This window comes from Populus trichocarpa, chromosome 8 (genome assembly GCF_000002775.5).
Source record: "Populus trichocarpa isolate Nisqually-1 chromosome 8, P.trichocarpa_v4.1, whole genome shotgun sequence".
In the NCBI taxonomy this organism is placed as follows: Eukaryota; Viridiplantae; Streptophyta; class Magnoliopsida; order Malpighiales; family Salicaceae; genus Populus; species Populus trichocarpa.
The window spans coordinates 8,299,391-8,315,992 of record NC_037292.2 but is presented as its reverse complement, the minus strand read 5'-3'; the positions used below and the strand labels follow the sequence as shown (position 1 = coordinate 8,315,992).

Sequence of the window (16,602 nt, the reverse complement as noted above, 5' to 3'; positions counted from 1 at the left end):
GATGGATTTTGATTAGGGAAATATTTTAGTTTTGCACAAGTTTAGTATTATTTAATTATCTATAATTCTATTTAATTTATGCCGGGGGTATTTTTACTTCTAATTTTGTAATTATTATCAAGCATTTTTAATATTTTATTCCTTGATATTTTTACACTCTTAAAACTATTACTTATTTATTTATTGTTTTTTTTTTTATCCCGTAGCAATCACAACTAGGACCGAGCAAAAGTTCATTGTAAAGGATGTGACATTTGATCTTTTAAAAAAATAAAATCAGAGAGAGAGAAAAAGTGAAATTTGTCACCATCACCGAATCCACTCCAACGTTCTACGCGCTAACAGTGCAGACGAGGACACGGTCTTGCCTCTCCTTACCACTTCTGGCCTCAATTATTGCCTCATCACAAGCCCCACCACCGCCCCCCCCATTCCCGCCCCCCCCATTCCCGCCCCTTTTGCATTATTTTATACGCCTCCTCCTCCTCCTCCTTTTATTCTTCTATTATTATTATTATTATTATTATTATTATTAACTTTGATTAATTTACTTAGCTAACTAAGCTTATAAATGCAGTTCTCTTGGGTCAAGAGATATCATTTTCCATACATACCACAACATAAACAAACATGGCATCAACTTCTCTATGTTCATCTTCCCTTTCTTATCATCCACTTTTCGCCTCCTCGAAAACGAAACTCGACTCCAGAAAAAGGGTAAGTGCAAGAATCTCAGCTTCAAGAAGAGAATCGCATGATCAAAATTACTTCAGCGGCAGGATAGTGGACGAGAACATGATTGTTCTTAGAAAAAGAATTCATGAGATGAAGATGGTGGAGAGGAACTATGAGCCACCTGCTAACTGGATGGAGTGGGAAAAGCGTTATTTTACTAGCTACGATTCATTGATATGTGAAATGATGGGTTTCTTGCAATCCCAGCTGATGGATACAAGGCCTGGCTTGGCCTTAGGGTTCATTGCCTTGATTTCTTTAAGCGTGCCCATGTCCACCGCGATGATGTTTTTCCATTTCACGGAGATGTTTAAGATGGCCTTGGGCGGGCTTCCCGGCCTTAATTAGTGTCGCAAATGTTGGAGCATGAAACTAGTGGAAAATATGTTCAGTAATTTCTTTGTGAATAATTTTATTTTTTAAAAAAATTGCAGAGATGATTATATTTCATTCTTTGTATTCTTTTCAATAAATCAATTATTCGTTCTCTAATTTAGCCCTCGAAGGAGATTGGTGGTTTGAATCTCCACTCTCCATCCTGATCGGCCTGATGCATGGTGAGCTTGTTTCGGAGGAAAGGAAATCAAAACATTATACCAATAAATTAAGCACGTCAATACATGTTTTATGATAATTTTATGATTTTATATTATATCTCGGCTGTGTTAGTTCGCGTGAAAAATCAGAGGTCATAGATTCGAGAACTGGGAGTGCATATATATATATATATATATATATATATATATATATATATATATATATATATATATATATATATTTTGCATATTGACAAACCATCCTGTTGTCTATCATTTTTTTAAAAAAAATAGGAGGGGAAAATAAAAAAAGGTAAGGCGCACGAACATGGTTGCTATTGGTGGGTCAGGACGTGCCTGATCATTTGCTGTTTTTTTTTTTTTTTCATTTCAAAAATAATTTAGTAGATTTATTTATTCTTTAATTTTAATATAGTTGTTGAATATTATTATAAATCTTTATTTTTATTATTTTTTCAATTATTATGTGTATAACTAAAAATAATAATGCTAGTAATAAATTTTATATAAAAAATTATTTTTTGATATTATCACCGCCACAACCACCATTTTATTTTTCAAATAATAATTATTTTATTATTATTATTATCACCACCGGTACAATCATCATCATCATCATCATCATCACCAACAAAAAAATAACTCATTTTAAAGAAATATTTTTCATAGAAAATAATCTCTTTAGTTCGTATGTTTGGGTACTAAAATTTCTCATTTACAAGGAACTTGCAACGGGAAACTGGTTTAACCCCTTTAATTTAGTTTGCCTGTATACTGGAATAAAGTTCAATTGCAAGGGACCGGGGAAAAAGTTCAATTGCAAAATCACTATACTGGAATAAAGTTCATTTTTTCCTTTTCTTTCGAACTTCAATTTTCATCACGGTACTCTCTCAAATTCGGGCGGCCATCCTTTGTTGCTAGGGCGAGGTAGCCTTTGAAGTTTGAACAGGCCAATAAAGCTCCCACAGGTATATGGGCGAATGCGTGTGGGTCCTCTTTTTTTCACGGTGGTTGCTTGATTTTCCAATACCTTTTGTAGGCCGCGGGGTAGTAGGCCGAAGGTCAACTGGGTAGCTTGAGGAGGAAATTCATTCGGTTGATCTGAGGTAATTAATTTTGATTTTTTTTAAAAGGCGTTGTTTATTTTTTATGACAAAAATGGGTTTGTGATTGGGTATGATTTATTTTACATGATGAGTAATTTAATTTTGTTTGATTTACTATATTTTGTTAATATATTTGTGGGTGTTAATTTATTTGTTGATATCAATCTGTTTATTGATAATTAATCTGTGAAATAAGTGGTTATTGTTTTCTTGAGAATTAATATTTCTCATTGTATGTAATGTATATTTATATGATGTTTGAGATTGTATTAATAGTTGTTTTTTAAAGTGATTTTTGCTTGAAAACATATTATATATTTTTTATTTTTTTAAATTTATTTTTAATATCAACATATAAAACTATCTATAAATATAAATTTCAAAAATATTTTATTTGAACATAAAAACATATTTTATTCGGTGGAATGATGTTGTAACCGGAATTAGGTTGCAAATTCACGCGCATCGCTAACCTATTCGAGGCTGAAAATTCAGTCACCAATCTTTGCAACCAAATTTCGTTAGCTAATTATTTTTGCAAATGCAACTCTGTATCGTCCCTTTTCCATTGCAAACCAATTGCAAAGTTGGCTTTGCAACCTAATTATATATTTGCCTCGTCTGCAACTGATTTTTTGTTGCTAACAGGCAAATTTTTTTGTAGTGTTCTGTTCTGTGTTTTTAGTGGGAGGCAGGTTGCTTCTTAATTCTGTAGTCTGTGTTGTGATCCTTTATGCCTACAGGTTCATATTCTTAAAATAAAACAACTGATAATATTTATATATGACTAATCTCGTTAGAAGGGATCGATGCACTAAATTCCCGTCCCAGTTTAAATACGTTAGAATCATCTAAAAACATACAAGTATGAAGGATAAAATGCATCATTTGGATGTGTAATAATGAATATTTTTGTTCATCCGTTAAAAAAATCGTGTCAGGTAAGAAATATCCAAGAACTAAAAAGTTTTCAATCGGTGCATAAATCTTGTAGTTTTCCGGTAACATTGTGCACGTAAACTTTCCTTTTCTTTTAAATAATTATGTATTTAAGTCTAAAAATATCGAAAACCTTTCTCGGGAAAAGATAAAGAATCTTTCCCGAAGCCAAACGTTTTCAATCAGCGTCTGAACATGTAGTTTTTCTGGTGGTTATGTTATAATTATAATTATAAAGAATAGGGGCGGAATTAGAATTATTTATTTAGGGTGATCAAAAATAATGTAATAAGATATAATATTTATTTTAATTTATTATACATGAGTTGTAAAAAAATCAATCATAATTTAGTTTTATTCAAATAACTTATTATAAACATATAATGACCTTTGTATAAGGTAAAAGGTTTGGAGCAATACCAAATTGAATCAAAGCAATGAAGTTTATTTCATCTTCATGATGTATCTATCACTTTAATGTTGTTGGTCTTTATACATATCAAATATAAACATACAAAGTATATAAGAAACATTAGCTAAAGCGAAACATTATTTTATGTTTGATAAAATTTGAATTAAAGTAAAAAATAATTATTACATATTTATTTTAATTATATTCGTCGTTCTTTTATATGATAGAAATCATCGATTATCATATCAATTGTAAATCTTTCAACAATTTCTTTTACTATATAGACAATTAAATAATTTGCAAGAAAATCATCATCCATCCGATTGCGAAGTCTTGTTTTAACAATATTCATCGCTGAGAAAGCTCGTTTAGTAGTTGTTGTCGAAACAGGAAAAGTCAAAATAAACCGAATAAACCTGTCAACTAGTGGATAAATATTTTTTCTTTTAAAAAAAAAAAAATCAATTCTTCTTATTTTGTTCATGGTTCAACCTAAATTCAAAACATATATCGTGAGAAAAAATTGATAATTTTGGTGGCTCTGCTAAAAACAAAACATAAAAAAAATCCAAGTATAATCAAAACAAACTAATAAAATATATGTAATTAATTAGAAAAAAAACACTATCAAGAATTCAAAAAACAATTGTTAAAACTAGCAGATCTGAAAAACAAAGAGCAAAAATAATAAAATTATAAAAAAAACCTCATCAAATTTTTAATAAACATCTCAAAACAAAATAAAAATATATTATAAATTTAAGTTATCAATACTCAATTATCTTATTTTGTTAAATGAAAGATGAATTAATTGATACTTTAATTTTTTCATAAAATATTTTTGTTTATGATTTGTATAGATATCTTAGGGAGCGAAAAGATAGCAAAACACATTGATAATTTTTTTTTTCACGTAGGCATGTAGTTACCATAAAATCAAGGCAAAGTCAAAAGAATTCAAAAATAAAGCAAAGGATAGCAAATGTATTTACTGTACGCAGGCCCATCTCATTAAATAATATTACAGTTCCTCACATTTAATTACCAAATAATAAAAATCAAATGTCTTGCAGGGACAGCCCCTGCTTGCCACCCCTAGTATATAATTATACCAGTGGAATTTGAACGCGTATTATGGATATTTATAAGTGTGACATTAGTTATTTTTTATATTAGTATATTAAAATAATTTAAAAATACATATAAAAAAATATATTTTTAAAAATTTATTTAATTTTTTTTGAAAATTCAATACCAAACAGGAGACCGCCAACAGAATACGAAGCAGTGCCCATCCCTCACCATCTGACGGGGTTTGAACTTGAGATTTTCTTGCTTAAGAAAACTTCTGGTTTAGAGGTTCAAGTGAAAATCTGTTCTTAAAGAAACAAGTCTATCAAGCGGTTTAGAGACTCGGGTCAAAACCCGTTCTAACCAAGAGAAACAAGTCTATCAAGCGGTTTAGAGACTCGGGTCGAAACCCATTATAACAAATTAGAGCCCGAGAGAAACAAGTCTACTGGGCCAAACTCGAAAACGAAATCACGTTTTGGAATTCTAATCGGAGGAAGCGAACAGCACAATTTTCAACGTCTTAAGCTTTTCACACGCATGATGCCCGAAAATCCATTAGTTCCGTCATAACCCAACACTTAAATATAAGTTAAATCTTTCTTTAAAAAGAAAGAAAGAAAACAGGAATCAGAGAGACTTGTCATGAAAAGAAGTTCAGAAAAATATAAATTATAACTTTTTTAACAAAGATTTTTTAAAAAGTTTTTAGTATGAAACATGTAAAACTGTGATATAGGTTAATTAATATGTTATTTTTAATCAATTTTTTATTGTAATTGAATTTATTTAAAAAGTTCAATTACAATATTTAATTTAAATTCGATTCATAATTCAATATATTTTGCTTTTCATATTATCTTCGACATCTTAATATTTTTTCAAATGTCTCTACAAAAAATGGGTAGATAAGTATTATGAAAAGGCTAGTCTTAATATTAAAGTTTTTATTTTTATAATTATAAATCATAGAGGTTGACTTCTTATTTATTTTATATTGTTTTAAAGATTAAATTTTATTTGAAATTCAATTTTTAATACTCAAAATAAATTCAAATATTAAATATCATTGAAATCTTTAAACTCAATTAAATTAAAATAATTTCAAACATGTTGTGACAAGACAATTTTAAAAATATAAGCGAAACAAATGAGCCTAATTAAAAGGGCTCTTCACACAAATGAATCAGCACTCAGCAACTATTTTTTTTTTCACCTTGACAGATTATAAAATAATCAATTCACGGCATTTGTTTGTTTTTAGGGTTGAAATTGTATTTTGTAATTTTTAATTTTTTATGTTTTTTAATTTCTTCGATGTATTGACATTAAAAATAGTTTTTTTAAATAAAAAAATATTATTTTCATTTATTTCTAAATAAAAAATATTTTTTAAAAAATTACTAGATATTTTTTTGTTGATAATGTGCATTACATGACATGATATTTTTTCTATTCTGAACATAAATAAAAATCGAGATGGGGAATATGCCCCCGTTTCACTAGAAATCCAAATCCAAATCCAATTTTTTTTTTTAATATTTATATGCATATGAGATGGGTTTTAGTCTTTCATGGAGTATATTTTAGTTTTTCATTGAATAATTTTTTTTAAAAGAATTGATACTTAAAAATAAATTTATCTTTTTATCTTTTAATTATTCATATTTAACTATGATCTTAGATCTACAGTAAAAGTTCAATATCTATGACTTCTAATTAAGAAAAAACTTCCCCTCATTCCGAATCCCCTGTTGCCATCGCTATTTCTCCTTAACTTCAGAATTTTCAAAATCACTTTTATATATATATATATATATATATATATATATATATATATATATATATATATAATGCTATCATTCCAAAGGTCTTGAGATGGAATTTATTCTCTGTAAAAAAAAAAAAAAAGGAAAGGAAAAGAGTAATGATAATCGTTTGCGCATGGGCCAGCTACCAAATTTAGTAGCAAAATGCCAAAAAAAGGTAATGGTAAAAAGCCGAAAACGCAAACAAAAGCTATTTATGATCACGACAACACAGCCCAACTTTATCTCCTCCTCACCATGTTAAAAATTGGGTTTAGATAGAGCAAGAAAAGAAGGAATATATCATTGACCAGTGGAGCAAGAAAATTCATCACCATATTCCATATATTATTTGCTCCTTTTCTTTTATGGCAAGGTAATGGATAGACCGAGAAACAGCAACGTTAATTGTTTTGTTTCTTACTGATTTTTATTATTGAGGGTCCCATCATAGACACAGAGGTGCTTCCTTCTTTATCATTATTTTTTATTCAGTGTTCAAGAATATCTTCTTCTCCTCTGCGATTCTTGATTGCCTCCAAATCCTGCACGTTTCTCTCTATCTAGATTTCTTTCAGTTATCTTATCTGTAGTTGTGGTTGATTGAGTTTTTTTTCCCCTCTTAATCCATAAAAGCCCACATGCTACATAGCTTCTTCCTTGATTTTGCATCTGAGTTTTTTTTTTTTTAATCATTTATCGCTCATACTCTGTTAGACAAATGTGCTCATTTCTTTATAATTTGTTGCAACATTATTATATGAAATCCATGTTGGTTCTCTGCGATTCTGCTATTTTGCTTGGTGATTGATGAAACCTATGTTGTAGAATATCAAATTCCTCAAATGGTTAATTGTGTTTTTTATTTGGAATGAATGTTTCTGTAATTCTGTTTTGCTAATTATTTCAGAAAGCGAGTGCTTTGAGGAAAGATGCCTGGTTATATGCCTGCATTATATGAAAACAAGATGACATCAAGTGGTGAAAATCTGCTGACTGCTATAGTGCCTTTGATGAAGCTTCTCTCCCTTACTGTTATAGGATTGGTTCTTGCACACCCGAAAGCCCAAATGATCCCAAGAGCCACGTTTAGGCTGTTAAGCAAGCTAGTTTTTGCCTTATTCTTGCCTTGCTTAATCTTCACTGAGCTTGGTCAAAGCATTACGCTTCAGAACATTGCCCTTTGGTGGTTTATCCCTGTCAATGTGTTGTTTAGCACAGTCATTGGTTGCTTTCTCGGGGTGGCCGTGGTGCTTATATGTCGTCCATCACCGCAGTTTAACAGATTCACCGTTATTATGACTGCCTTTGGCAATACTGGAAATCTCCCCCTTGCCATTGTTGGATCTGTCTGCCACACTAAACATAGCCCATTTGGACCCCATTGCCACTCGAGGGGAGTGGCGTATGTCTCTTTTGCCCAGTGGGTCGCTGTGATTCTTGTTTACACCCTAGTTTATCACATGATGGAGCCTCCCATGCAGTACTATGAGATTGTTGAGGAAGGGACTGAGATTGAGGAACATCCAATTAGTGATGTTAGTATACCTCTCCTCGTAGAAGCTGAATGGCCAGGCATCGAGGAAAAAGAAACTGAACATTCAAAGACGCCTTTCGTTGCTAGGATCTTTAATAGCATCTCAAGTATTTCACAGACTACTTTTCCAGACCTTGACCTGGCTGAAGGCAATTCGAGCAGTCCTCGGTCAATTCGGTGTTTGGCTGAGCCGAGAGTTGTGAGAAGGATCAGAATTGTAGCCGAACAAACTCCTGTGCAGCACGTACTTCAACCTCCAACACTCGCTTCTCTCTTAGCTATCATCATCGGAATGGTGCCTCAACTGAAAGCTTTTTTCTTTGGATATGATGCTCCTCTGTCTTTTATTACAGACAGTTTAGAAATTTTAGCTGGTGCCATGGTGCCTTCTGTGATGCTTATTCTTGGGGGTATGCTTTCGGAGGGGCCAAAAGAGTCTACGCTTGGTCTTCGAACCACAATTGGCATCACAGTGGCAAGGCTTTTGGTGCTTCCTCTGTGTGGAATTGGTGTAGTAGCATTGGCTGATAAGCTGCACCTTCTTGTCCAGGGAGATGCAATGTACAGATTCGTGCTCTTGTTACAGTACACAACACCAAGTGCCATTCTATTGGGAGCAATTGCCAGCCTGAGGGGTTATGCAGTAAAGGAGGCTTCTGCTCTTCTCTTCTGGCAGCATGTCTTTGCCCTCTTCTCTCTTTCATTGTACATCGTTATCTACTTCAAATTACTCGCTTATATTTGAGGTCTTGTGGTATAATCCAGTCCCAGATCTTTGTGTTCTTTGCCCTTCATTGAAGTACATGGCTTTTAATGAGATGGAATTCTGTTTATTTGCTCTCTTTACTCTGCTGGTGATGTTAGTGAAAGGTGCTTCCTCCCTGAAATTTGGTATTGTTGAATGATTAAATACGGCTCTTGTTCTGTAATATAATTTCTCAGACCCGTATGTAGCAGTCAGATATGATGTAGACAGGTGCAAGCAGCTATTTGTAATTGCGAACTGCTGGATTGAATTCAGAAGTTATTTTTTCCAATAATTGTTAGAATATTTTATCCCAATTCCCCAACTGATTAGAAGTCAGACATGTCCAGTTTTCCTCTTTAACTTGCATACGAACGGGTACAGAAATGCATACATGAATAGGAGCACAAAACAAATGCTACACTTTCTCATAGACTATATGGCTGATGATTCCTTCTCTATTGTTAATTCCATGCATGATGATTTTTTCAGTTCTGTGATGGTGTCTGTTAAAAAAGAGGAAAAAAGAGGCTAAAGACTCCGTTTCTCTAATTTGTACCGGTGGGTTTTATAATTTTTGTTGACCTGACCGTTTACATCATATCCGTGTCTTGCTCTTCTAAAAAGTTGCAGAGGGAATGGGCTGCTGCTGCACAATGACGCAGGATTTCTAATGAAATCTGTCGGACAGCATTCTACATTTGCTGCGACTAGTGACTTTGAACTGAAAAAATGCATTACTTCACTGCTATAGATTTTCTATTTTCTTTTCTGGTACAATTTAGAAGTGTGGTTAAACCTCTTTTTTTATTGATATCTGATTTTTTATATTTTAAAATATATATATTTTATATTTTTTAATATTTTAATATTAAAAATAATTTTTTAAAAAATATATTAAAAAAAAATTACTTCTACCATACTAACGAACACTTGTTTAGCTTTTTCCGGTAATAAACATTTAGAGTGTGTCTGGTATTGCGGTAGCTGTTGTGGTTGTGGTTTGAAAAAAAATTGTTTTATAAAAAGTACTTTTAGTTGAGGTTGGTTTGAAAAAATAGGTGTTTGGTTAAAACTGTGGTTGAAATTGAGGTTGAAGAAAAAGTAGTTTTAATGTGTTTGGTTAATAATGCTTTTGAAATTGAGGTTATAAAATAATTTTAAAAAATATATATTAATATTGATGGTTTTTAATTTAAATATTATGAATTTAACTATTGCTATTACATCATGAAATAAATCACACTTTATATAAAAAAATTACTTTAACAAAAAACTATCTACAATTCCATTACGTACAAAATTTATCCGACAAGAACTACAAAATTAGGTAAAATATTATCAAGAATAAAATTAAGATTATAGTATGAGTAAATTTAATTCACCTTAAACTAATTTAAAAAAAAACAAAAAAAATTGTTGTTCATGTTCACGTGAACAGTGCGAGTAAAATCAATTAACTGCACTGGTTTTTTAAAAAAAAAAATTGTTCAGTGAACAGTGGTGTTCTGAATACAACTCGGGCTCCTCCTCTGGCTCTATTTCTGGGTCCACTTCAAGCTCCTCGGTGGTGTCTGGGAGTATCATCAAACATGTATGGGCGTCGTTCCTTTCTTTCTTACTTGAGTTAAAGGAGCTTGTGCCTTTAGCTTTCTTGTATGCTCCATTCTCTGGCTGGTCCAGATTGAAGTTTCCACTGCTGACATTGCTGGTTTTTTTCTTACCTTGCTCAGTTGAGCTTGGCATGACAAAGGGAAGCAGAGTGGAGAGAGCAGAGGAAGATTGCAGGGAGGAAAATGCAGCAGGAAGGAGATGGTTCTGTGTGAGGTTGAGAGAGGGAAGCTGCGTGAAGGAGGACAAATCCATGAGACGAGGGAAGCACAGTGGAGGTTGAAGCTGTGGAGGAGGACAGACGATGGAAGCCACAGTGGAGGAGGACAGATTGGGCTAATTGTTTTTTGGATAATGAACATTAATTGTAAGCAACGTTTTCTGAACAGAAGCCACGGCGAAAAGCAAGTCAGACTTGCTTTTGCTACACCTGCGTTTCGAACGCATATTTGTGTGGGATCCATGTATAAAAAACTGTGGTCTCTGTTAACCAAACACATTCAACTTATTGACGCAGCTAAACGTGGACGCAACCACCTAACCAAATAGAGTCTTAAGAGACTAATTATGTAGTGTTGTGTGGTGTGATTAGTACGCTGCAAACAAATGTTTTTAAAAACCTTGATTAAAAAAATATATAATTTACAATATTTTTAAACGAACTTTTTTAAACCATAAAATTATCATAATCAAACTTTTTCTGATGTGGTTGAAGCTAAACACTAAAGAGTATGCTTTGATTTTTTAAAATTTCAAATTAATTTTTTTATTATTTTAATGTGTTTTAAAACAAAAAAATTTTTTTAAAAAACAATCATTAGCGTAACACCAAACACTAACTAAAACACCATTCGATATTGATTTTTGTTTGAAAAATTGCAATGGTTTTTTTTTTATATATATATATATATATTTTTGATATAAACGCTAAATCAATTAAGCAAAAGAGTGTTGAAGTATGTTGATTATACCTCGCAAACCTTTCAAACTTGGAGAAATCATAGTCGTCAAGAAAAAACTGAATGAATCCGGCCTGTAAATGCAGGAATTGAATGGATTTGTTTTATCCAGTCATGGCGAAATGGCTTGTTAGAACTGCAATTTCTGCCTGCAAGCATCGTAGAAGTTTCACGCAATCCAAGTCTGGGATGGTCGTCTCTTCCCTTGTTTACCTTTTCGTGGTTCACATTTTAAACCGTGGCAGCTTTTCTATACACATGGTCAAATTGATGCAAGGTTGTTTTCCTCTGTTCAATATAATTGCTTGCTTGTACGAGATTCATGGATCCTAGTCTTAGATTTGCAGTCCAAGATTGGAATGGACTTGTATGGATAAGTCTGGTCATAGTTATTTATTCAACACAATTTTTTTTTATACTGGTCATAGTTAAAAGACTTGTACGTGCTTAATCTAGACAATATACTCTCCGAAGCAGATGTCTGCCAGAATCAAAATCGTGTTTTTCTTTTTAATCTCTGTAAATATGTATAAGTTGATTTAGACATTTATATTAATAATAATAATAAAAAAAAACATGGATGGTTTTGCGTGATCCATGGGACAATATAGAGCAAAAACAAATGGTAATATTCTATGTACTTATTATTATTAATAATAAAAAAAAAAAACATGGATGGTTTTGCGTGATCCATGGGACAATATAGAGCAAAAAAAAATAAAAAAAAATGGTAATATTCTATGTACTGAAAGGAAGGGAGTCGTGGATGGCTGAGAGATTGTATCCAGTGGTTGGGAATATGCCGAGAATCATAATAAGAGCAAGACCCACGCCTTGTTCACCACTCTGTCTTTAAAAGAAGAAAAGAAAAGGAGAGCTTCATAACCTCCACTGATTGTTTCCTTTTCCTCGGGGCCTAATCCGAGAAGACAGAGAAATCACAAATGAACACCATAGTCCGTAGTGGATTGATACCAGCCATCCTTTTAGTCGAATCAATTCTTTCCCAATGGCAATTTTGCCTGTATTCTGAACTTACCCAGAATTTAAAAGACAATAATTGATATATATATATTAAAACGACAGGAAGAGTGGCTCGTATGATACGCGGTTGTCAACGAGATGAACCGACCATTCAATTAACGGGACTCGTGCAGAGCATCGAGTGTTCCGATTTGGAGATTCCCAATACCATAAGCCCGGGTGGAAATATCATCCGGACACACATGCGATAAAAACCCTCACCATCCTGCGGCTGTGCTTTTCTTCAATTCAGGATACAAAGAAACAAGCATTTCGCAGCCCCAACTTACAAGCTGGTGCATAAAATCGACATCAGCCATGTTCATGCTTGGGATTTAGGAGGCTAAAGTACGGGGGTGTGGACATTACAACAAAATCTAACTCGTGGGGATTAGCTGAAACTAAAAAAAATCAATGAAATCGAGACGACCCATGAATCTCGAGAGATAAATTAAGATTTTATCCTAAATTAAGAAAAAAAACACGTGAGAATCACATGTATTTCTCCCACGTTTGATTTAAAGTCTCGTTTGGGATTGCACCTCATTAAAAACATCTTTTAGTTGTTTTTTTGGAGGGCAGCAGCAGGTTGCCCCTTATTACCAAACCCACCCTACTAGGATTCCGTCGATAGAGATCGACGGTGCAACGAAATTTGAAAGTTATAAAGATTTAATTGAAACAAAAAACAAGATTTTGAATGATATTAACATAAGACAAGAATTGCAGGGGAGAAAATCGAGATTTAAGCTTAAAAAAAAAAGGGTAGGGGGCTGGAGTGCAAATATGATTTGTGTTGGAGAAAAGTAAAGAAGAGAACCTCTTTCCCTCTTACAATTGCGTTTCAGCCACATAATTTTCATTCCCACTCAAAATGCATAATTGCAATTTCAATTTCAAACGGACTTTATTCGTCCGTTAATAAAGAAAATATATTTTATTAAGTATTTTTTTTTTACAAATACAATCAGATATCGTGCTGGAAAAGGAAATTAATAAAATATTCTCTATCAATAGAAAGACGAAATATATCATAATCCCAGTTCCAAACAAGCCCTTTCCTTGCATTTTCCTCCACCAGGACCACCACCACCCGACTATTTCCTTCCTCTATAAAGATCACCACAAGCTATCCCTTCTCTACCACACACACCAATCTCCAAACCCTATATCTCCCCATCCATATATCTCGACTTCTCCTCCTCAGCATTCATCTCCCTCAACAATGATCTTATAGTCCCTTCTCCTTATCCTCTTTATTTATTTTTACACAAGCATTTTTTATTATCTTGTTTCTTATCAAATTACTTTTGAAAAAACAAAACAAAATGGCTATACCTTGTCCACCCTTTATTGGATCAGAAAAGCTATCTATAGAGTCAGGAGCTATGTCTCCTTCATCTCCTTCCCCGTTAATCCTAACCCAAGACGAGCTCAAAAAAATCGCCGCCTATAAAGCCGTCGAGTTTGTCCAATCTGGCATGGTCCTCGGCTTAGGCACTGGCTCTACCGCTAAACACGCCGTCGACCGTATCGCCGATCTCTTACACCAAGGAAAATTAAAGAACATTATAGGAATACCTACCTCCACAAAAACCCACCAACAAGCCGTGTCTCTTGGCATCCCTTTATCCGATCTTGATTCGCATCCCGTCGTTGATCTTGCCATCGACGGTGCTGATGAGGTGGACTCGAATCTCAATTTGGTCAAGGGGCGTGGTGGATCTTTGCTCAGAGAGAAGATGATTGAGAGTGCCTGCAAGAAGTTCATTGTTATTGTTGACCAGTCTAAGTTGGTGGCTCATGTTGGTGCTAGTGGTGCTATGCCCGTTGAAGTTGTGCCGTTTTGTTGGAAATTTTCTCAAGATAGGCTGCAAAATTTGTTCGATTACGCGGGGTGCGTTGCCAAATTGAGGACCGATAATGGGGGCGAAAAGATTTTTGTTACTGATAATGGGAATTATATCGTGGATTTGTTTTTTAAGAAGGATATTGGGGATTTAAAGGTTGCTAGTGATGCTATTTTGAGGCTAGCTGGGGTTGTTGAGCATGGGATGTTTCTTGATATGGCAACCACTGTTATTGTTGCAGGTGAGCTTGGGATCACTATCAAGGATAAGTAGATTGGGATTTAGAAGATGGAGATTTTTTTACAAATTTGAAATTTTTTAATGGGGGCATTAATCAAGTTCGGGAATTCGACTGCTTTGTCATTGTAATAGTATTGATAGAGGTCGAGGGTTCCCTCCTTAATTTTGGCTCAGAATTTTACCAGGAAAGAAGGTTTAGGGGTTTTAGGATTATCTTGGCAGTTGAACAGTCTAAGCTCATCGTATGTCAGCTGTCATCTCCTGTTATTTTCAATATGAAAATGATCTTTCCTTTCACGCTGGATGTTTTGGTTTCTTATTTTATATATTTTAATGTGTTTCAAATGCGCGTATGAGAGTCAATTTGGCTTATGGTTAAAACAAAGGGTTCCTGTTCTGTGCTGCTGGGTATGCATGACTGTTGCTCTGTGATTGCAATTTGGCATCATTATGCTGTACAGAGTGTCTATTCTGTGTCGTAACCCAGCAAGCATTTTTTAGGCCGATCGTTGTCAGGCACTGCATAGTGGATCACAGGACGAGGTCTGCCCTTCTGTTGCTGGAGTGGAGTGCCTTCTGCGCGCTTTGTTTTTCTTGTTAATGGTTGAGGTGAACAGTTTGAAGGAGCTATTTTATTGCTTGTCCTTAGAGGCAGAGGGCCGGGTTTTTATGGTTGCCAACTATTTACTCTTGTTAGTTTGTTTGGTACCTGGATTTCATAGCTAGTTACTTGCAAGTCGCAGCCATTTAAGCTTTGAATCCGGGGCTATTTTCGTTTTGTTTTAAGCATGGATATAATCGGCTATTTCAGGGACCTGTTAAATTCAGGTATGGTTTGCGACCATGTTCCTGGCCCCATGTCACTCTTTTTTTTTTTTTTTCCTGATTTATCCGGGAACTACATGGACGGGCTTCAAATTTTATATAAGATATGAAAACTGAGAATAAGGCTTCTGCTCATCCTACCTGGTTGGACAGAACCTCTGATCCAGTTCGCCTGTATTGACGTCTTGTTGTAACTCTTGCAGCATTGGATCAACAGTTGCTCTGAACGTTTCTGAAAATGTTTATGGGCCTGTATAGCGTCATTGGGCTTAAGAAGTCTTTACAGTACGGACACCCTGAAGGGCCACTGATCTGAAAGAAAGAAAGCATAGCTCACAAAAGCATCCACAAGAGAGTGAATATGACATGGTGGAGTGACTGGGCCTAAGTTCATAAAATGATCATCCTGTCACCAAGTCATATCGAGGCCTGCTTAATGGTCCAGACATGGTGGTGTCATGGCCATGTGACCATGTCTACCAATGGCGTTAAATTTTTATTTATCAAATCGACCAATGGTGGAGGAAAAAGGGATTTACTGATTATTAGGATCTGAATTCGGATACGTCGGTCTATGAGCCAAGAGTTCTTAAAATCAAATTTCTACTATAATCACTGCTCTCGCTTCCTCTGTGCAAAAGAAAGGAGAAAGGGCCACCTTCCAATCGCTAGATGCTTATAATTTTACTGTGGATCAGTTGAAAAAGACACTAATTGGACCAAAAGCAGATCTTGATAATGATATTGATGGAGTGATAGAAGTTACAGAATTTGATAAAGGCAGAAAAATGCCTTTGAACTTCTCTCAATTCGCCAGCACAGTAAGACCCTTGTCGGTCCTTTGTGACACCAAAGGAGCAGCCTTGAAGACAGTGTTCTGGGCATGAGAAAAAGCAAAATTGTGCGCTTAAGGATGCGTGAAGAAAACATCATTATTACACCAGGTTCATGTCTGATGTATATATGCATGTTTAATTCATAGTAATTAATGAAGAAAACCATGAACTAGAAGGGAGAGAGAAAAAAAAATGCCTAAGGAGTTATTGAGGACCCTGAACTGCTAATAAGCACCTTACTATGTTCAAATTCAAGAATTCAGCCCACTTGCTACATAGGGAAAAGGGGATGATCTCATCCTTCATTCCGTGCCATATATCCTTCTATCCTAATAAATTGATGCG

General features: G+C 34.2%; 3 protein-coding genes across 4 annotated transcripts; all 3 read left to right on the top strand.

Moving 5' to 3' along the window:
- The first annotated feature begins 525 nt into the window (after positions 1-525).
- LOC7488389 (uncharacterized) lies at positions 526-1,227 on the top strand. Its single transcript, XM_002312394.4, has one exon. It carries the CDS (start codon positions 631-633, stop codon positions 1,081-1,083), a length of 453 nt encoding a protein of 150 aa, XP_002312430.2. The 5' UTR covers positions 526-630; the 3' UTR covers positions 1,084-1,227.
- Positions 1,228-6,847: 5,620 nt separating this feature from the next.
- Positions 6,848-9,001, top strand: LOC7488388 (protein PIN-LIKES 2). 2 transcript variants are annotated; one of them, XM_002312393.4, is made up of 2 exons: positions 6,848-7,007; positions 7,542-9,001. In XM_002312393.4, exon 2 carries the CDS (start codon positions 7,564-7,566, stop codon positions 8,911-8,913), a length of 1,350 nt encoding a protein of 449 aa, XP_002312429.2. In that variant the 5' UTR covers positions 6,848-7,007; positions 7,542-7,563; the 3' UTR covers positions 8,914-9,001. The 2 variants fall into 2 exon arrangements, with proteins under 2 accessions (XP_002312429.2, XP_024462134.1); XM_024606366.2 differs by having other exon boundaries at positions 6,935-7,093.
- Positions 9,002-13,423: 4,422 nt separating this feature from the next.
- Positions 13,424-14,893, top strand: LOC7482872 (probable ribose-5-phosphate isomerase 2). The gene has a single exon (XM_002312392.3). It carries the CDS (start codon positions 13,835-13,837, stop codon positions 14,627-14,629), a length of 795 nt encoding a protein of 264 aa, XP_002312428.1. The 5' UTR covers positions 13,424-13,834; the 3' UTR covers positions 14,630-14,893.
- Positions 14,894-16,602: the final 1,709 nt, after the last annotated feature.

What these genes read in the sequence shown, in the direction of transcription:
- LOC7488389 (XM_002312394.4), top strand. Translation starts at nt 631, where the DNA reads ATGGCATCAACTTCTCTATGTTCATCTTCCCTTTCTTATCATCCACTT.
- LOC7488388 (XM_002312393.4), top strand. Translation starts at nt 7,564, where the DNA reads ATGCCTGGTTATATGCCTGCATTATATGAAAACAAGATGACATCAAGT.
- LOC7482872 (XM_002312392.3), top strand. Translation starts at nt 13,835, where the DNA reads ATGGCTATACCTTGTCCACCCTTTATTGGATCAGAAAAGCTATCTATA.